Consider the following 22,254-nt stretch of genomic DNA (forward strand, 5'->3'; position numbering starts at 1 on the left):
TATAAACCTTCAGTTAAAATGAACCACCAGCGTAGACCCTTTTGGGGCCTCCCAGGTGGCAAAGTGGTAAAGAGTCCGCCTGCTAGTGCAGAGCATGCTGTAAGAGACATGGGTTCCATCCCTGGGTTGGGAAGATCCCCTGGAGAAGGAAATGGCAACCCACTCCAGTATTCTCCTGGGAAATCCCATGGACAGAGGAGCCTGGCGGGCCACAGTCCAGGGAGTCACAAAGAGTCAGACACGACTGGGTGTGTGCGCGCGCACACACACACACACACGCACACACACACACACACACGCACGCACACGCACGCACACACACGCGCACACATGCACACACACACACATTGTGGCCAGAGCACTTAGGGAAGGAGAGCTGTCAACTCAGGTGCTCACATGTAGACAGTAAACCCGAGGGAGGCCTAGAGGGTGTGACTTCCCTTCATGGTGTCCTCTGGGTTCAGGGCCGATGCAGCTTATGGGGCTTCTTCACTTACGTGTGGTCATTGCACACGTGTGCTAGCTGTGACTACCGACTATGTGGCGCTTTTCAAGTGAGGAGCTTAAAAGACACATGCTCCTGAGAATGACCTTGGGGGCTCCCCCTCTCTCTTCTTAGCCCTATTCCAGGCAGCAGCCCCGAGGCCCGAGGGGTGTCACTCAGAGGGGACAGGGAGAAGGAGGCAGGCGGTAACTCTTGGATGGCCCAAGGGGTCAGATGGGGGCAGTGGGTGGGGGTCAGGGGGCAGTTTCCCATCGGTGGGGAGGAGGAGCTTATAACAGCCAAGCTGCCCGCCTATGTCCAGGGCACATTCACTGCCCTTGTTGGAGGCATCCATGCCTGCTTTGTAGGCATCAGCAAAGCTTCTGCAGCATCTCTGTGAGACCCCCTGTTTTCCAAGGAGAAGGCCTTCCCCTGGAATTGGTTACAGGACAACCCTGTGAGTGGCTGCAAGGCAGTCTCACTGTGAGCACCTTCCTAAAAAAAGAAGAAAGATTATTTTTATTCTCCTCGGTTACTCTTATGAAAATCAAGGCACAGATCATTGTTTCTAATTCTCTTTCAAAACAGTTACCAAGAGCCTGGGAATATAGTTCTTCTCTTCTGGCTTCTTACTTCCCGTAAATTAGTTTCTCTTTTCAACAGAAGATGTTTATGATCTTCAAAATGCTTTAAAGAGTTTAACAACTAAGAGAAAAAAGCCAGTGCTGGGCAGGGAGACAAGATGCTCAAAGAACAAATTTTAAATTTAAATAACTTGAATTGTCCAGCCAGGGGCTGGAATAGAGATTTTTCTATCCAACTTGTAAAATCCTTGGTCATACAAAGATAATTACGGAAATATTCAGAGACCTTCCCTGGACCCAGACGCAGACCCGCCCCACTGGCTCTTACCTCTTAGTAAAGACGAAAAACATTCAAAAGAGGGAGGACCTGCCATCATCAGAGTCACTCAAGGAACCAGGAGGAAAGGTGACATGCCTGTCCCAGGACCGGCCTCGACCTAAGAGGTCCCCGGGGGTGAGTCACTTTCTTCTACTTCAGTTCGATTGGCTGTAAAATGATTATAATAATGAGAGTTTGTTTACCAAGAGCCGAAGTCCACTTTGCCTCACTTCATTCAGCTGCTAGGAGGAAGGAGGACAGGAGTGACTAGAAAGATTTCAGGGCTGACTTGCACAGCCGCAGGCGAGGAGAAACCCATGACTCCAAGAAGCTGCGTCTTTTAAACCAGACTTGGGAGTGGAGGTCACCAGAGTCAGGGTTACTGCTGCCGCTCTGGAGGTTCGAACTTGTACCTGAGGTGAACGGAATAGAATGGTAGAGGCTGGCTAAATAAACCAGGGGCGGGGGGAGGAGGGGGTGGGCGGCTGGGGTCCGTCTCAGATGCAGCCTCTCTTGCCAAGATCTGGCAAGCTGGAATTTTAAGCAACAGCTGGAAACTTGCCAGTGACTTGGCTCCGTGGCTTAGTGAACTGGAGCCCGAGCGCCGGGTATTCCAGCCCCGCCGGCCAGTCCTGCAACCCAAGGTCGGGTGGCGGTACCCCAGCGCCGTCCTCAGTGGCTTCCAGTGGAAGGGGCTGGAAGGCCGGCTGGGAGCAGACCTGCTCAGCACGGTCCACGCCACCTGGAGCCCGATCAGACGATGCAGTGAGTCCTGGACACTGAAATCCCAGGACAGACTTCACATCGGCACTCGCTCTTGGGGCCACATGGAGGCCACCACCAGGCTTCCTCCAAAGTGGCCGAGACTGGCTTAGGGGAAGAGTTGGGAATACTCGCTTCCTGCCTTTGTCCTGTAACTGGACCACAGCGCCGGCTCTGTTTACATTCTTTCAGTGCTGTTATTGAAAGTGCTTGGCTGTGTCCTTCCAAAGGGTTCGCAGCGTCCTTCGGTCCCTTTCGGGGTTTTTCTCTCTCTCTCTCTTTTTTTTTTTGCTAGCATTCAGCTAGCATCTGGAAAGATCCACTGGACACGCTGGGCTCCTTTTTGGAGACTCAGCTCCACCATTCAGGGGAACCAGGAAAGGAGCAAGCTTCCACCGTGTAAGTCTGGAGGAATTTGACAGCCTCTCTAACTACCGTACCTTTTCTGTATGTTGGTTCAGTCTGTTTGTGTACTGGGGTGGTTTTAGGATGAGATCGCTGGTATAACCCAGGGTGGGGGAGGGATCAAATGAGAACCTCAAGTGGAAAGAAAGTCTGCTTATCAATTGTATTAGATTTCTGTCTATGTTAAGTTGGGGTGTCAGAGGCTATGGTTTGGGAAAGAAACTGCTGCTCCAACAGGAAAGACCTGACACCCCAACTTCTTTGGGACCCTTGAGAGCTTTATTTGTAAGAATTTGAATAATGTGGATATACTGTCTGCTTGGATTTCATTCTCTGCAAAGGACCTGCTGTGGCCCTTGGCAGCCTGTCTTTGTCACCTGCTCTCATAGCCTTTTGAAGAAGCAGAGATGCAACCTGCATCCTCCGGAAGAAATGTGATGGATCTGCCAATTCCACATGGAATCCAGGCTGGTTGTTTCCTTGAGGACCACTTGAGGTAGACGTGTTCACACTTAGTTTTCAGGCAGCTAATTAAGCTGGTAAAACTTGAGGAATCCAGACTGCTCGGGGGTTATAGGCAATATTCCCTGCCTGTCCTGGCTAAGCAGAAAGGGTTTGTATATGGAAAACTTCTGAACAGAACAAAGGGACTTAGGTCTGGATGAGGAATGAAGTCTTGGCTCCCAACGTGCCATTCCTTCACTGCTGTGCAATGTCAAATTCCTTGCCGAGAAAGCATCTGGAAGGAAAAGAATTACAGGCATTAGGCTTGGATTCAAGTGTACTTTTTTATTTGTGTGCTTCTTGGTTGAAACAGTTAATCATTTGCCCCTCAAGGTTCCACTGTGGTTGTGGTTCTGCTCCGTGCTCTGAAAACAGCACTGCGTTTTCCTTTTGGGGGCACTCCAGTCCCTGGACTTTGCTAATTAAGTGATGAACTTCAGAGGGCCTGGCACTGGGGCTCCATGCAGCAGCTGAGCCCGTGAACGTGAATCTCAGAGTCAACAGAATCGCCATGGAAAGCTCACCAATCTTCTCAGGAGGCTTTTGGAAGGTTGACCTTCATCCCAGAGGGATTCTGAGTGGAAAGAATCAGATGGAAGATAACTCTGAACCTTTAAAGGGACGGAGCCACAGAGACATAACTAAAATAAGTGACAGCTCCAGAAGAAGGGGCGGGTGCACGCTGTGTTCTCACTTTCTGAGATGGAAACCACGGGTCATCGCAGGCCCCTGTGGATGTGAAGGAGTGGCAGGTCTTAGGGTGGAAACGTGCCTGTCTCCAAAGGTCATCACTTCCTAACGCAAGCAGTTCTCTGCAGCTTTTCTGCTTGGTGACACGTTTGTGGGCTGTTGCTGCCTCTGTCCCCCAAGTTCATGATGAAAGAGCCTCAGCAAACTAGCAGCAGCTCCTGTGTCTTTGGGGCCTTCCCACCCCACCCCTGCCGCAGAATCCCTCTAAGATCCCCCAAACACATTTTCATTTAATGTTTCCTTTATGGTCCTTCTGCCGGGCTGGTCGAGGTTAGGGTTAGCTACCTCTGAGAGCCAGAGGGCAGTTTAATCATCATTCCTGGTGCAGGAGGCCAGATCGGAGATGCTGCCTGAGCATGCCCTGGACAGGGCGGGGCCGGCTGCCTGTGTGCATGTGTGCTTTATTTATAAATGGACATGGAAGGCGTTGCAGCCTGGAGACCAGATTATTGGGTTTTGATGCTCCAGTGAGGGCAATTCCAAGCTCAAATAGCTGCAGTTACGATTCAGAACCCGATCATGCCCTTAAACTCCCCTCTGTGTTCCAGTGTCCACCCCACCTCCCCTCAGGTTATCCTGGAGCTGTTTACATGCTGTTTCTTTCTTTCTTTTTTTTTTTTTTTTACATGCTGTTTCTTAACACAAACTGATCTCTGTCAACAGGCACACAGGATTTCATCCGAAGCTTTGATTTCTTAGGAGAAAAGAGAGGGATTTCTTCCTGGTGCCCTTGTGTTGACCTTGCCTGGGGGGAGAGGGCTGGCAGAGCTGCTAATGACCTCATCCCATTCCTGCAGGATTTTCTGGGACACGCAGGGCCTCACTCTTCCGCTGGCCTCTGTGATCGGCCGCATTAAGTCTGTGAGCTTTGGAGCAGATTATAGTGACATCTAGCATTGTCCCTCTAGGACTTGAGCGTGAGGTCAAGCAAACACACAGAGCAATCATTATGCTATCCGCAGTCCCCGGGAGCCTCGGCCGTCAGCTGGAGGAGCGGGAGAGGGGGCGGCCAAGGTGGGGCTGAGCCTGAGCCATGGGCGGCAGGAAATCAGTCTGAAAGGAGATGGAAGGGCTTTGGTGGGAAATAAAACGGCACTCTTGTTGTTGATGGAAAAAGATCTTGGCAGGAGGGTTGTTGTGAGTGTTCTGTGGCTTAGAAAGGAATTTCCTACAGGCTGGACTAACCATCACACATGTCTCTACCTTCAGGAGTCCCCGGCGTGCAGGAGAGCCTCGTCGGGGGGCCATGTCAGCTCAGACCATGGGCACCCGCGGTCTGGACAAGCGAGGAAGTTTCTTTAAGGTAAAAGGGAGCCTCGATCGGGGTTGCTGATGGGTGTCTTGCTCCCAGTGAGGGACTGCACGGGGAGCTGCAGGACTGCGGAGAGGGGAGGGGGAAGCCTGCTCCCTGAACCAGCTCTGGCTGGGGAGCTCGCCTGAGCCCAGCTGGGAGCTCCTCCTGGCTTTGGTGGGAGACAGGGGCTTTCGTGAGTCCGTGCTTCCAGACAGGCTCAGCACCCAGGCACAGGGTGATGCTACCTGTATGAGACAGGTGAGACAACCTTCCCTTGTCAACTGCTCACCTGCTCCTTTTTCACCTGGATGGTTTTTGATGGAAGCTGGGCTCAGCATCTGAGTGTGCTTTACGCTTGGCTTGATTCTGCAAATCATTTACGTGCTTGTTAAAAGAAGAGAAGGACACACAGATTCCTGGGCCTTACCCTAGACTGACTGAATGCTTTTGCTGGTGTATTTTATCAAACACCCCCAGAAGCCTCTTAAGAGAGAACCCAGGCAGCATGATGAAAGCTGGACCACTTTTCTACATGCCTGTTTATGTCAATGAGGGACCTTGCTAGGTTAATGAGATGAGCTTCTCGGTGGGTATTATATATACTCGAGTATGTGTTTTAAATTAAGACCTGACAATTGCTTCTAATGTACATGAGGGAATTAATTTTCTTTTTATGATGTTTGCTTTGCTTCCTCTCACTCACCCTCCAAATAATGCAAACTCATTGTAGAAAATTTGGGAAATGCAGAAAATGTAAAATCAGAGGGAAACGGTAGTAAAACATGCATTTGCAATGTGTCACAGGCAGGTGTTCAAATGCCAGGTCTTTTCCTCAAAGGGGGAATGAAATAGAGGCCTTCTTATTTTGGAGGAAAACTGACTATATTTACTGATTACCCCACCCTGGTGGGTTGTAGGTATAGAATAACTCACATTTAGATGCTTCCTGTTTCCAAGAGAACCAAACCTGATTTCCTGTGTCAGTTCTGGGCTGCAAAATTTTCATCAGAAAAAAGCCTGTTGGTAAAGCAAAGCCAAGTTCATTCAAGAGACTGTCAAAAGAAGACATGGTCAGGGCCTGGGGCTGTCAGTGTCTAGGCAAAGGGGGTTAGGAGGTGTCTTTACAGGGTTTAGAGGTCCATGTCCAGGCTCTTTAAGCTGTGCTTTTTCAGGCAGAGAATTGACTGGGTTTCAGCAAAGTTTGTGGTCACATAGTACATAATACAGTTCAGGATGGGTGGATGCAGCATGTCAAGAGTCTTAAAGCGAGTCTTCGAGAGTAAACCATTGATCAGCAAAGCTGTTTTCCCAGGTGAGCAAACTAGTGTGCCAGGACAGATTGTTTTGTAGGAATTTCCTGCCACAAACAGCAGATTTATTTATTGGTTTACAATAACTTCCTGGAAGAACTAGTCAAGTCATGTTGACACAGATGGTCTCTATTCTCAGTACTGAGAGCTGAGCTTTGTCCATGTAGCTGTCTTAGTTCACAACCATTTACTCAATTTGAATCAAACCTGTGTAAAATCCACCAGCAGAGGCACAAGAGGGAACCCCCAGGCGTCCCGTGGACCAGGTGCTAACCCACCAGGCTTTTGACTCATCTCCAGTTCTTGGATTCTGACTTATGCTGAAATATCCATTTCATCTTGCTGGAAGGGGGGAACCCAAGCCCCCCTCCCCCAAGGTACTGCCTACCTCAGCCTAGATGTCGGCTTGTCCGTAATCAGCACCCTAGCCTCAGGAAGCAGAGAGTGACTGAATCTCACGTAGTAGTTAAAGTCCAGGCAAAAGGAGAAAGCAGAGTCCAAATTGCCTTTGAAAATTCCTAAGGAATTTATTGGATCCAATACTACCTACTGTTAAGTTCAACATAATCAGTTTTTCCTGCAGTCCTGGGAAAAATCTTTTTTGTTTTAATGTGTTTTCAGTTGCATTAACAGGCAAAATAGTTAACTTGTTATGTCCTATGAAAGAATCCATCAGACAAGAAGTGAGAGGCTGAGGGCAGGTCCATTTCTCTGCTGAGTCAAATGCCCTTGAGGAAAATGTTACAAGTGGCCTGAACTATATAACTTGGTATTGTCTCCCCTTCCCCAAGGCAGAGCTTAAAAATCGTTTTGTTTGTTAGATGCTCCAAGTTGCTACAGTTACCTTATACTTTCTTTCTCTCCTCTTTTTTATAGACATTGTTATTCTTTACTATAGCTATTTCATAATTAGTTATCATGGAATAATATTTGTTATTATAATATTGAAAGTGAAAGTGTTTGTCAGTCAGTCGTGTCCAACTCTTTGCGACATCATGAACTGTAGTAGCCCGCCAGGTCCCTCTGTCCATGGGATTCTCTAGGCAAGAATACTGGAGTAGATTGCCATTCCCTTCTCCAGGGGATCTTCCTGACCCAGGGACTGAACCCAGGTCTCCTGCATTGCAGGCAGATTCTTTATTAGATAAATAATATTATTAGCTATTATTAATTATTCCATCATTTTTCCATGTGGTTACCTGCAAGGATGGAGTCATCTGCCCTTTGGACCTTTAATATTGACCCCTTGAAGGTTTGTTGTGAACATGCCAGGTAGTGTTCAGCTGCTGAGATGGGCTGTCCCTCAGCACAGCCCAGAACCCACTAGCTCTTCCTTTATTCCTCAAGCTTCATTTTGACTCACATTGACCAAGTACCTGTGATCAGCCAGGCTCTGTCCTAGGCACCAGGGAGAGAAAAACCAGAAGCCATCCCAGACTTCACGGAGCTTTCAGTCTGGTACCAAAGCAGGATATTAATCCAATATAATAGTAAACCCATAGTGATAATCATAGGAGAAAACAGTGCTTCATGAGAGAAATAAAAGAGACTCTGAGGACAGATAACTCAACATGGGTCCCAGAACAGTCTTTCCTAGAAAGTGGCATCTGACCTAGAGCTGAGGTTGAATCTAGGGATCAGAGTAACTTTCTTGTGCTACTGTCCTTCCACCCTCCACACAGACTCGCGATGCCCTACATCCGGGTAGGACCACTTCACAAATGTGAGAGTTCGTGGTTACATTCTTGACTCACAGCTGAATTCCACACAGTCATTATCCCTTTCTTTTTATTAGGGCTCGCCTGATTTTGTGCAAAGCATGGATCCTTGAAAGGCAATCACCAGACCTCTTTTTCAGCCTCATCTTCCCTACCCAGTTTGTGCTTTAAGCTAGAGTTGCTAACCGCTAGCAGCGAGCCTCGATTTGTGGCTTTGCCTCTGTCCCAGCTCCTAGCAGTGACTCAGCTAAGTTGCAGGACATGAGGTCCTGGGTAAGGCGGATGGTCTGAACATTCTGGGGTAATTGAGAATACCCTGGGGTTATGGTGCTCATGGACTCTCATCCTGGAATCCTGGCCACAGAAATCCTGTGCTGAACAAACACATGGTCCACAGCCCTTCCCAGCATCATTGCTAATGTTCCTCAACCGCCTGTGAGAATAGTATCTTCCTGCCCTGAAAGGTCTTAACGCTGGGGAGGCAGCAAAGTTATTTGCACCTACATCAACGTGAACACCGATAGCTGTCACCCTACAAGGCCATGTGGTGTGGAGGAGACTGTATAAGGAAGACATCATCTGGGCTGGGAGAGTTGTGGGCAGTCCTGGCCCAGGGCTGAGCAGCTCCTCGTCGTCCTGGATCCTTCTATTTGCTGGATCCCTAGCTTCCCCAAGCTACCCCTCCCCTTCCTCATCCAGGCAGCCAATGCTGGCAGATCCCCCTTAGGTCTTCAAGCTCTACCCCTCCTCCCCTTCCCTACATCCTCCACCCTACCTAGGGTCTGGTTCTTTCCTTGTGGGCACCACAGGTGATGCTCAGAATCCATCTGCACTACCTCTGAATGCAGATGGTTGATTGGTTGGTTGGTTCTTCCCAATCATTCCATCCATCCATGTTGCCTGCTTGCAGACCGACCCCGGCTCTCTGCTACATCCAGGACCAGGTCTGCACTCTTCACCTTGACATTCAAGGATTTCCAGACCTGCTCCCAGCTCATCCTTCACCCATCCTGCCCCTGTGCCCTCCCGAGTCTGCTCCTGTAGCCCAAACCTGCTGTGTCCATCCTCCTCCCACCCTGTGCTTTCTCCCCATCAGGCTCCCAGCTGCCCTTCCAGGCTGGCGTCACCCCCTTTCTCCATTGACAGCAGGGGGCTGAGCTGGTGTCCGCCCAGTAGTAGAAATGTCCTGTAGACCTAGCCGTGGGCCACAGCCTTGTGCCAGGACATCCCCCTCTATTCATAGCTTGAGCTCTGCCACGAGGGACTTGTTCTGGCTTGTGTTGCCATGTCTCTGACCCTGAGAGGGATCCTCTTAGAGCAGCAAAGATGCTGGAAGAGGACCAGTATGACTGCCCCCGGGCAGTGCTATTTGCTTCCAGGCCTGCTTGCCCTTGGCCGCCCACATGCTGGTAGGGTTCCCTGCTGCTGTGTGGCTGATCCTTCTCCTTCCCTTACTCCTGGGATAGGGGAACGGCTGGTCTTAACTGATCAGGAAGAAAATGTGTTTGACCACAGGGCCCTTGCTGTCCTGTGCCTCCAAGCCCCCATTCGTCCTGCAGGGAGATGCCCAGAGCCTGGACTCGCAAACCATCGGGATGTTCAAGGACCCAGTTCAGCAGCAGAGGCTCCATTTGAAAAATCCCGTTTTGGTCATCTTGCACAGTTGGGATAGCAGGTGCATGACGCTTGTCTTTCAAAAACAGAAAGCCTGGGGTTGGAGTTCAGACAAGCCTTGGAAGTGCTCTCTGGCTCCATGAAGAACAGAGGTGTGACTGGCTTTGAAGAAACCTGATTGCTAACATCCAACTCTGCAAAGTAGATGAACTGAGGGTGATGGTTTGCATCACCCCAACCGACTTTCCTGAATGACTGGTCTCTCCTCGGCATTTGAAAAGTTACTCTGTTTTGAAAACTTTACAGACACATTTTCAATCATCCAGAACTGGCAACCCTGCCCATCTCAGGCCTCAGGGATTCCCAGCATTTGAGTTTTAAGATAATCCTTTGTGGAAAGTCACATCTCCGAACGCACTGCCTAGGACAAGAAGTCAGTGTTGTGGAACAGTGGTCAGAGATGGTGGGGCTAAAAAAAGTATAGATAGCCTGTAGATAGATTCATCAGTACCATCTTTCCAGATTCCATATATATGCATTATTGTGTGTGTTAGTCACGCAGTCATGTCTGACTCTTCGCGAACGCCATGGACTGTAGCCCTCCAGGCTCCTCTGTCCATGGAATTCTTCAGGCAAGAATACTGGAGTGGGTAGCCTATCCCTTCTCCAGGGGATCCTCCAAACCCAGGGATCGAACCCAGGTCTCCCTGGGTCACATTGCAGGCGGATTCTTTACCAGCTGAGCTACCAGGGAAGCCCATATATATTAATATACAATATTTATCTTTCCTTTCAGATTTAATTCCCTTTGTATAACAGGCTTATGTTGATGTATGACAGAAACCATCACAACATTGTAAAGTAATTATCCTCCAATTAAAAATAAAATTTCAAAAAAAGGAATGGATGGAATCCCAAATCACATTTTAGTAGTTTCATGGATCAAATCCCTACATGAATATGTGGGTGCTTAAAAGCCACAGACATGAGCATTTGTCTCACAATGTGTCCCTGGATGGTGGACTTATATCCACTGACTCTGACCGGGAAAGGACTAAGTGCCTTGCATCAGAAACAAAATAGTGATTAGAGATTTGGTCAGAGCGACTGACACATGGCTAATTATTCTTCATAATATCGCAAAGCATACCTGACATCAGTGTTTGGTGTGTCTTTGCTTTGCTTCTAGAGGCTCACATCTGGAGAGACCCTAGAGCAGTGCTGTCCCCAGAGAAATACATAGAAACTGCAGATGTCATTTTAAATGTTCCAGCAGCCACATTAAAAAAGAGTGAAATTGATTTTAATATTTTTTCCAACAGTATATTTAAAATATTGTCATGTCAGCATGTCATCAAGATAAAGTTACTAATCAGATATTTTACATTTTTATTGGTACCACACCTTTGAAACCCAGTGTGTATTTTACACCGAGTGTGTCTTGATACAGACTGTCAGCATTATAAGGGCTCTGGAGCCCACGTGGCTGGTGGCTGAGTATTGGAGAGTGAAGGCTTGCATTTTGTCTAGTGTAAACCTCCTCCTTTCACAGGGGAGAATACTGAGGTTCAGGAAGGCTGAAGCCCCAGGAGCTGGTTGTTGGTCCACAGCAGGGGTGGGAATGGGACTCAGCCTGAGTTTCTCATGTGCCCCCCCGCCCCACCCACACCCTGTGTAGACCTCCTGAGGCTTCTGCTCTGATCCCTTCACCCCTTCTCCACTGAGATCCCCCAGGAAACTCTGTCTGGAGAGGTCCTGGGGACAGTGTCCTCTCTCTGGAGGACCTAGGGCTTTTTTTGGATACACAAGCATATCTTTTCACCATCTGCTCCAAATGCCTCTAGGACATAGATCAGCATCCTCTCCCTCCCCAGGCATGACTTTCTAGGAATACCCCCAAACATTTTGGACAGCATTTCCTGTTCATGTTTTCAAAATGCAGTGGACTTCATGGTTTTATAGCATCACTTTCCTAGCACACTTTGGCCATCCCTTTCTGATATTAAATGTAGCCTGGTTGGGCCTCAGCACATCCTCACTCGCTCCAAGGAACTTTGCCTTTTGAACATCAGAAAGGAAGAAGATTCTCCCAGTCCCCCTCAACCACATCATCTCTGCAGGCTTGCTTGTAACTCTGAGTTTTCATAATTAGGGGGGGTACCCAGGAGGAAGGTGTAGGTTTGAAGGACTCTTGTTTCACTGTATGATTTTCAAAAAGTTAAATCATGCAATATAAATATAATACAATATAATATGAACATCTTTCGAAGCTTTATTCAAACCATGCATGAATCTAGGAGGCCAGTATAAAGCTGGTTCATAGAATACCTGGACAAATGATACATTTGTAGTTGACTTAAAAAGTCATTCTGGGAATTCCCTGGCAGTTCAGTGCCCTGGACTCTGTGCTTCCACTGCAGGGGGCACCAGTTTGATCCCTGGTTGAGGACCTAAGATTCCACATGCCACCTAGTGTGGCCAAAAAATTAAAAAAGAGTCATTTTGTAATAAGTTTGCGAAGTTAAAGTCAAGACGGGTGATAGTCCTACAGGGCAATACAACTGTAACCTTTGGGGTAATCTTTTCTCTTTTCTGAGCAGAAATCTCCAGGCAGACATGTAACTTCACAGTGCCTGAGCCCTTCATTAGCAGCACAGAGCAAAGTCAAATACAGATGCAACCCTTAGATAACTAGTGTTTAGGTGACCTAGTGAAACAGTGCCAGACCATGACAATGAAAGGATGTACTCAAAGCAAAGGAGTCTTCCGCCTGGAAACTTCAACACTTTCTAATAAATAGCCCTTGGGTGACAGAGGGATTATAAACTAGAATTTTAGGGATAGCTTCTTGCCATTAACTTATGGGGTATTAGGAGCCCACTGTCCCAGATAGAAAGCTGCCAAGGGAGGAACTAGTGTGGGATGGAGCCTCCTTTCTCCTTTGCCTTACCATCTAAAAAGGAGCATGGCCTGTCCAAAAACACCTCCCCCACCTTCCTGTAACACCAACTGGAGGTTCTCCTCAGTTAGCACGTCCTGACAGAATGTCAAATGTCGTCAGTCATTCACAACTTAGTATACATGAGGACTTTCTGAACTGTTAGCTGAGATCAGCCCAGAGAAGAAACTTGAGTTTATGAATGTTGAGGAGAAGGGATGGAAAAGGTAACTTAGGATCTCTGAGGGGAGGACAGGACTCGGGGACCCACAGTCAGTGGGCTGAGCAAGCAGGGCACCAGTCACCTGGCGTGGGGAGGGCCTCAGGAAGTAGTCAGTGAAGAGGCCGTGTGGTTCCACGTCTTTCACTGCTCAGAGAAAACCGTTTCTATCCTCACAAATCTTCTGACACCAAATGTGTGGGCTTTTCCTACACTGACCACTTCAGTTCTCTGTGAACACCAGCAAATGTCCTACAGTTTAACTCAATTCTAGCACTACCCAGACCTCCCAGGTTAGGGACTCAGTCTCGGAGGACTGCCCCCCACTTCAGATGCCATCACAAGTAGGGGGGTTTCCTGGTCACCCACACTCTTTCCAGCTTGCACTTAAGTTCAGTACAGGGGACCTCGGAGATGTTGTGGGTTCCATTCCAGAATATAACAGTAAAGCAGATACCACACCTATATTTTGGTTTCCCAATGCATGTAAAAACCATGTTTACAATATCCTATAGTCTTATTAAGGGGCTTTCCTGGTGGCTCAGTGGTAAAGAATCTGCCTGTCAATTCAGGAGATGCAGGTTCGGTCGTGGGTGGGGAGGATCCCCTGGAGAAGGAAATGGCAACCTACTCCAGTGTTCTTGCCTGGAAAATCCCACAGACAGAGGAGCCTGGTGGGCTACAGTCCACGGGGTCGCAGAAGAGTCAGACACCACTTAATGCCTGAACAACAACATAGTCTATTAAGTATGCAATAACATTATGACTAAAAAAAAGTACACATTTTAATTTAAAAATATTGTTCAATTTTGCTATCATCTGAACCTTCAGCAAGTCATTATCGTTTGGTTGTAATAACATCGAAGATCACCTGTCACAGATCACCATCACAAATACCATAGTAGTGAAAAAGTATGAAATTCTGTGAGAATTATCAAAATGTGACCCAGAGACACGAAGTGAGCAAATGCTATTAGAAAAATGGCCCATGGCCTCGCTTGATGTGGGTTGGCCACCTCCTTTCAATCTGTAAAAAATGCAGTATCTGGGGAGCAGAGTGCCATAAAGCAAGTGTTTGTCTTCCTGTAATTTGCTACAATGTTCGCAGAACTCCAGGAAACACTTTATTTACTGTTAGCAGTGTGTTGTAAAGGATACATTGAACAGCCAGGGCAAGCTGTCCAAAGGACCTGTGCACAGGGGCATCTGTCCCTGGGAGTGTGGGTGTGTCACCCTCTCAGCATCTCCCACCAGCAGCTCTCCAAACCCCTGCACATAGAGCCGTTACAGAGGTCATTGTGCTGTGTGTGTGTGTGTGTGTGTGTGTGCGCGCGCGCGTGCGTGCGTGTTTGGTCGATCAGTCATATCCGACTCTTTGCGACCCCACGGACTGTAGCCCACCAGGCTCCTCTGTCCATGGGATTTCTTTAGGCAAGAATACGATAGTGGTTTGTCATTTCCTTCTCCAGAGGATCTTCCTGACCCAAGGATTGCACCCGAGTGTCCTGTGTCTCCTATATTGCAGGCAGATTCTTTACCAACCCTGAGCCATCGGGGAAGCCCTGTTGTGTTGGCAGGTTGATTAAATCATTGACCTTTGGTGACTGGCTCAACCCCCGGCCCCTGTTCTTGGTGGTGGGCTGGGGGTGGGGCTGAAAATACCAACCCTCTAATCATATGCCTGGGCCCCCTGGCAACCAGCCTGCATCCTGAAGCCTTCCAGGGGCTTCTAGCCACCAGGCATCTATGACTTAAACTCAAGCCCAATAGAAGGAGATTTGCAGTGAGTAACTAAAAACACTCCCATTCCCTCTACCTCTCAGGAGATCCTGAGAGTTTGGATCAAAGGCCAAATATCCCTTATCAATTCAGTTCAGTTTGGTTCAGTTGCTCAGTCATGTCCGACTCTTTGTGACCCCATGGACTGCAGCGTGCCAGGCTTCCCTGTCCATCACCAACTCATGGAGTTGACTCAAACTCATGTTCATTGAGTCGGTGATGCCATCCAACCATCTTATCCTCTGTTGTCCCCTTCTCCTTCCGCCTTCAATCTTTCCCAGCTTCAGGGTCTTTTCACTTGAGTCAAATATCCCTTATGATGGCACATATTCTGACACCATATACTATGACATCACATAGCATCCTTATGATGTCACAATAGTGCAGGTAGGACAGGCATGTTGAGAGTCGGTCTCTGGAGATAGACAAACCTGGTCTCGTCCCAGTTTTGCTACCTACTTCCCATGTGACTTTGAGTGACTTACCTCAACTCTCTGGACCTGTTGCCTATTCTGGAAATTGAGGATTAAGGCTCCCTCCCTCCTACGGCTGCTGTTACACAAATTCAGTGATATTATCCCCAAGCACCGGGAACACATTAAGATTCAGAGGTTGCAGGGTCCCTGAGCGCCAGGTTCCACACCTGGCTGGCCTGCATCCTGCTGTGAAGTTAACTGCTTTGCTCCGGGCACAGGTTTTTTTGTAGAGACTGGCCTCTCCTTTGGGCAGGTGAAGTGTGCTGACTTTGGGTGGTGTTGGAACTGAATTGAATCTTAGGACATCCCCCTGGGGGAAGGTGTTGCCTTCTTGGTTCCATTCTCTTGGCTGTTAAGTAAGGGTCTCCTATGGGGAGGATTTCCTTCCCTGAACAGTCACAGATAAGAACTCCTGTGGGTTCTTGTTAACAGGCAGATTCTCACATCCACTAAATCAGAACCTCTAAGGGAGGAAATGGAACCGTTTGCCTTAACAAGGGCCCTGGTGATACTTGTTTGTGGAAAGACCAGAAGACACTAATGATTTAAGTAGGCCTCTCAAGGTGAGATGCCTGAGTCTGTGTCTTTGCGTTTACCTGCGTGTTAGAAAGTAATTGACACATGAAATGTGGTCTTCTGATGGACGGGCAGCGTTCTCATTGGCCGGAGTTTGTTACCGAGGCAGCCTCAACCAGTGGTTCTTAATGTGTGGTCCTGGCTCTGGTCTCAGCTTCACCTGGAGACGTCTTAGAAATGCAGGTTCTTGGATTTCAGTGCAAACCTCTGGAATCAGACTCTAGGGGTTGGGCCTTCAAAGGATGCAGAGCAGACATCCAACCCAGCACAGCTCGGCTTGCTGGTCAACGTACTCATGTCTCTGTGCCCAGCTGCCCCTCCAGAAACACCCCTTCTCCTTGCTCTCAAAACACCCCCAAGTCTTCCCATCACTTCTGGTTCACTCTGTCTTGCCCTCCACCTTTTCATCTTTATTGTGCATATCATCTTAGCCCGTCTGGAACCATGGACTGTGTTTTCCAGCTCTGCACCTTCTTGGAATCAGTCTTGAAAACGTTGGGCTACAGCCAGCTGCCCACTGCCACTTTAGGAAGGTTGCGAGGTCTCCATGTGTGTTTGTTGCTCAGGCCCGCCCCAGAGTCTTTGAAATATGTCCTCTACCTGAAATGTGCAGAGTAGACTGGAGGGGGGCCATCCAGGGACCCGGACAGTCACTCTGGGCAGAGTTAGCCAGCTGTCACCTTCAAGTCAGAGCCGGCTGGCACCTGCGTTTGTGGTGGGGACATGGCCACGTCCATTCATTGAAGTGTTGTCAAGGCATGGGCTCAGCAGTTGTAGTAGGTGGGCAAAGCCTGAAGAATTGTGCCCCACCACCACCATTTGTGCGTAATTTCAAATAATTTTTTATTTTTCCTCTGTGGCACAGAAGTTAGCTTTGAATGATTAAATTGATGATGGGATTAAGTTTAATGATGAAATTAAAATGCTTCCCTCCTGGAAACTTTTGACAACTAAGTGCTATGCTCTGTAGCCCCACCCAGAACCAGCGAGGGCTCTTATGGCCACAGAGGGGCCGGGCACCTCCCCTAGGCTGATTCCCATTCATCCCCCTCAACTAAGTGATCATTGCCCCTTTTACAGATGAGAAGACTGAGGCTCAGGGAGCTTATGGTCTCCCTCACAGGCCACCCAGGGGGCAGGAGTTCAAACTGGCCTTCCAACCAGGGCTGTGTGGTTCCGGGGCTTATCAGGAAGCTTGGCAGGTCTGCCTGGTGACCCCTGATCCTTGACTCCCCAGGGCGCGAAGTGTTAGCCCCGGGGGCTGGGTGTGGTCGGGGCGCCCTGGGGAACAAGGCCCAACCAGGCCTCGGGGCCCAGCTGCTGTGTAGGAAGAGGTGTGTCGGCCACGCTTCCTCTGACTTGGGTTCCGAGGGAGCTTGGATAAAGATTTTGAGGACAAGGAACAGAGTGGCCTGAACTTTCCAAAGCGGAGATTTCCCAACAAGAAGAATGTGCAAAGTAAGCTCTGGAGATAAGCTGGGAGAAAGAGGGAAGTGACTGCTGGCAGTCTGGTTTTCATTCTTAAGTATGTTATATTAATTTCCCGCCACCACCCCCCCTCACCTCACCCAGGAGTCAGGAGTGAGGGTTTTGACTGATATCATTTCAAATTTATAGCAGAGTTGTAAGGATGGCACAAAGGATTCCTTGTGTACCAACATATATGTGCATGTTATATAATATCACATATTCATATGATACAATTTCACATTTCCTTAGAACGTTGCAAGAAGAGTTCGAGAGACTTCTGTATACCCACAGAAGTCGTCTGGCCATAGGCAGGTGTCTCATCTGAACCAAAATGCTCAGACCCCAAACCAGGCGAGAGCTTTGGGGCATTTTTCATGGCACAAAAGGAAGGCATGTGGGCTAGGACCCAGCTCTCCAACTCCGGCCCCAGCCTCGGGCCCGCTGGTAAGGCCAGCTTTTCCCTCCTGGAGTATCTTGGTTCGGCCCCCTGGTTCCAGGAGTCTGTCCAGCACTGGGAAGATTCCAGGCCTCCTAGGCTGGACTGGTCACTCCTGACCATCTTGGTGTGGAGCATCTGTCTGTTCTCCATCTGGACTGTTTAAGATGCAGAGGTGTGGGGGCCCCTGGCTGTGGGGACTGCACTTTATCCCGGCGCCAAGAGGTACCACCTGCAGAGTGCCAGCTGGGTTGACCCTGGGTCCACGGGTGTGGAATTCGTGGACGTGCTGTCCAGAGGTCACACCTCTTCACATCTTGGAGCCCCTGGGGCTTTGCTTCAGATGACCATTCCCTTCTTAGGGGAGCCCAGGGCTTAGAAGCTGGAACTGGGTTATTGTAGTTTATTTCTTCCAAAGATGGTCCCTATAGCACAGATCTGTTTTTAAAAAAAAAAAAAAAGACAAAACAAAAACTCTGATACCCTTCTTTCTGATTTTTATGGATTTGAGGTTTTAATTGTGGTAAAACATACACAAAATTTACCATTTTAAGTATACATTTCTGTGGCATTACATGTGCTGGCATTATTGTGTAACCATTGCTGCCATCCAGTTTCGGAACTCTTATACCTTCCCCAACTGAAACTCCATCCCCCTTCAACACTGACTTCCCGGTCCTTCCTCCCCCAGCCCCTGGCAGCCACCATGCTACTGTCAGTCTCTATGAACTTGACTACATTCCATGAACCTCGGATCAGTGGAATCATACAGTGTCCTTTTGTGATGGGCTTATTTCACCCAGCATAATGTCCTCAAGGTTCATCCATGATGAAGCATGTGTCAGAATGTCTTTCCTTTTTAAGGGGGAATAATACTCAATTATATGTGTAATCTACATTTTGTTTATCCATTCATCCATAATGAGCATTTGGCCTGCTTCCACCTTTTAGCTGTCGTGAGTAATGCTGCTGTGAACACGGGATGGCTTCTGTTTCTAAAGGTCTTAGTTCTCTTGCCCTGAGTAAGAACGTTAAAACTTCTCTGATTAAAGGCACATCACCCACAAGGTACACAAGCATGTCAGAGGGTGAGGGATGTGCGCTAGGACTGAAGTTAAGCCTGAGTCTCTTGCAAAATGTGACTCCTGGTGTCTGCTAGCGGGGGCAAGGGCCCTGCAGTCTAACTCAGTGAGCAAGGGGGCATGACTGTGACTTTGGGGCAAGTCAAGGGTGTCCCAGTTATTACCGGCTATGGCCATTCACCAGATGTGTGTTTCTGGTTACTTTTCTGTCTTAACCTTCCAGTCACATTGTAAGGCTTTTTAGTGACAGGTTTAGAGATGGGGACAATGTCTTACACTTCTTCTGGTGCCCATTTAGCCTAGTGCCCCAAAGGTGGCCGGTCTTCAGTAAATGTGAGTTGACCGTGGCTCTCAATCCCAAACTTTTTTTTGGTCAGAGTTGTCCCTCCAGGGTGAGAGGAAGCTAGGGTACCTGTGCACAGAGTCCTACCACACCCCCACACCCTCGCTGCATGTCCTCAGAGCATCCACAGCCTTAGGCAGGGGGGTCCCGGTGTCTGCAGTGGAACCTGAGGAAGCAGCGACCCCAGGAGGTAGAGGTGGGCGCTGCCTGTATTTGCTGCATGTGGCCCACCTGATGTTCTGAGCTGGGTGCCTCACCGACATCCCCATCGGTGCTTCAGCTCCTGGTGAGGAACTAGCCTTTGCACTTTAGTAAGTTTCAGTGTTTCTGTGATTCATCACCTCCAAGTTGCTAGTCATCTTCACAAGACTGAAAATGACCAGACTCTACATTTTCTTACAGTCCAAATTCCCTTTTCAGAATCCCTCTGCCTTCTTCCTTCCCTAAATTAAGTGTGTGCTCTCAGAGGATGTTGTCATCCTCAACTTACAGAAAAAACATTTTTAATGATTAATTTCAAAAATTTCACCTTAATGTTGCAAGTTGTAGATTCATGTCTCTTCTCCTGTTACTTTCCCTTTGACTCCTTACTCCTTTATTTCTCTTTTTTAAAAAAAAATAAAATTGAATTCCATATATGGCAATTGCTATTCCTAGGGACCATGTCAGCATCTCCTTAGGTCATCACTTCCTTAAGAGTTTCTGTAAAACCTGAAAATTGTCCTCAACAGAATCTTAAAGATCAGGGGGGACTTATATGCAGAATATAAAAAAACAACAATAATATTAAGACATGAACTTATTTATAAAACAGAAACAGACTCTCAGACTTAGAGAATGAACTTATAGTTACTGAGGTGGAGGGTGGGGGGGAAGGGTAGATTGGGAGTTTGGGATCGACATGGACACGCTTCTCTATTTAAAATAGATAACCAACAAGGACCTACTGTTAGCCCAGGGAACTCTGCTCAATATTTTATAATAACCTAAATGAGAAAAGAGTTGAAAAAAAAAGGATACATGTGTGTGTGTGTATATATATATATCTATATATCTGTATATATATATATATTACAGAATCACTTTGTTCTATACTGAAACTAACACAATGTTTTTAATCAACTATACTCCAATATGGGCTTCCTAGGTGGCTAAGTGGTAAAGAATCTGCCTGCAATACAGGAGACTCGGGTTCAATCCCTGGATCAGGAAAGATCCCCTAAAGAAGGAAATGGCAACCCACTCCCGTTTTCTTGCCTGGGAAATCCTGTGGACAGAGGAGCCTGGCAGGCTGCAGTCCCTGCAGTTGCAAAGAGTTGGACACAATTTAGTGGTTAAACAACAACTCCAATATAAAATAAAAGCTAAAAAACAACCAACCAAACAAAAAGATCAGAACAGTGGAATCTTGGACACTCCATTCTCTTCTTGGAAACCTCACTCACCCCCGCGTTTTAAACGTTTTTGAGGAGTCCGCGTGACCTTGTTTAATTGAATGTTTAACCCGGTTTCCTTGGATATTTCCAGTGTTATTGGAGCAGTAACTCTTTTTTTTTTAAAGTCATGCCTGTTTACATCCCACATTGCTAGTGTTGAGTGAAAACCATCTGAGGAAATGGCACTAGAAACACACTCTCTCTCACTGCATCTTAACTGGTAGCATTGTGGGAGGGGGCTGTAGTGGCTGAGTAGACAGTGGGCACAGGAAAAGTATAGCTCAGAGTTTGCCCTGGTTTTTGTAACTCAAAAAAAGAAGAAAGAGAGAGAAAACTTCCTTATGTGTAACTGATGTTTTGGAATGAGAAGCAACCCTGATTCAATATTGAAGTCAACCCCTGATGTGTAATTGAGTAGATTTGTCCAAAAAAAGGTAGGCTGGGTGGGTGAGGTACAACTCTTTTGAGTGTCCATCTGGCCTCAAGAGAAGGAATTTAATTCAGTAGCTCAGACCTTGATAATTGGCAGAACACCCCATATCTTTAGTTTTATCCAGGCCTACACTGACCAAGTGGTTCATTACTGGCACTTCCATTTGACAGTTTAAGCACCTGTGATACCAGGTAGCACAGTGGTAAGGAATCAGCCAGCCAGTGCAGGAGACACGGGTTCGATCCCTGAATCTGGAATATCCCCTAGAGTAGGAAATGGCAACCTGGAAATTGCCTGGAAAATTCCCTGGAAACAGGAGCCTGAGGTCACAGAGAGTTCCATATGACTGAGCCCTGAGCATGCACACACACACACACATATACATACATACACATATTGCCCAAACTGGAGCCTTATATTGCCAAACCCAGGAGCTCTGAAGATTTGTCTAACTGCTATGATGTTAACTCTAGGCTCTGTATGAATTCCACCTGCTGAACTATTCATTTATTTCTGTTTTTCCCAAAGAAAATAGCTATTTCTTCTATGGGAAATAAAAGCTATTGTAGAAAAAAATTTAATGTAAAGAAGAAAGAGAATGTCTCCTGTATTTTACCATCTTTTATTGCTCTACCCGGAAATGAGCCCTGTGAGAATCTTCATGCTGATGAATCCAGAATTTCTTTTTAAATATTTTTTTAAAATGTGAACCATTTTTTAAAGTCTTTATTGAATTTGTTACAATATTGCTTCTGTTTCATGTTTTGGTTTTACTGGCCTTGAGGCATGTGGGATCTTAGCTTCCCAACCATGGATCAAATCTGCACCCCCTGCATTGGAAGGTGAAGTCTTAACCACTGGACTGCCAGGGAAGTTGCTGAGTCCAGACTTTTGCTTTCTGTCTATAGTTATACTGCAATACAGTAATCCATAATAAATATATTACCTAAATGGCTTTGGCAATATATGCAGGTTTTTTCCACTGAATGACAAATCTCTGTACTGATATATTGGCATATCAATCAACATATGAATCACCATTTTAAGGGTTGTATAATATTCCAGCATCTTGCTGTACCACACTTTTAATGAGGTCACTGTTATTAGACACTTACTCCTTTTTCCATTGTTTACTATTGTAAATGATGCTCCCAAGACCCTTTCTTTACATATATCTGAGTGTTTATTTGAATCTCCTAGAATTGGAAATGCCAAATTTGATAGTTTGCATACTGAGCTGTGGATGTATACATTCAGATCGACTTCCAGAAAGGGTGAGTCATTATTTCTTCTCCAGGGCTGGTAGAAAGCCCAGTGCAGG

At 47.4% G+C, this 22,254-nt stretch overlaps 1 protein-coding gene across 12 annotated transcripts in view; it reads left to right on the forward strand.

Annotated features, from left to right (window-relative positions):
* Nucleotides 1–22,254, forward strand: part of RIN2 (Ras and Rab interactor 2) — a 211,009-nt gene that overhangs the window by 105,869 nt on the left and 82,886 nt on the right. For 3 of the 12 annotated variants that reach the window (XM_065921313.1, XM_065921319.1, XM_065921312.1), the window contains exon 3: nucleotides 5,018–5,111. In XM_065921313.1, coding sequence (XP_065777385.1) covers nucleotides 5,055–5,111 — 57 coding nt within the window. In that variant the 5' untranslated portion in view covers nucleotides 5,018–5,054. Of the gene's footprint in view, nucleotides 1–1,289; nucleotides 1,523–1,548; nucleotides 1,823–1,891; nucleotides 2,549–2,895; nucleotides 3,051–5,017; nucleotides 5,112–22,254 lie in introns of those variants that run through there. The other 9 variants (XM_065921307.1, XM_065921311.1, XM_065921310.1 and 6 more) reach the window with 8 other exon arrangements.

This window comes from Muntiacus reevesi, chromosome 2 (assembly GCF_963930625.1).
Source record: "Muntiacus reevesi chromosome 2, mMunRee1.1, whole genome shotgun sequence".
NCBI classification, from domain to species: Eukaryota; Metazoa; Chordata; class Mammalia; order Artiodactyla; family Cervidae; genus Muntiacus; species Muntiacus reevesi.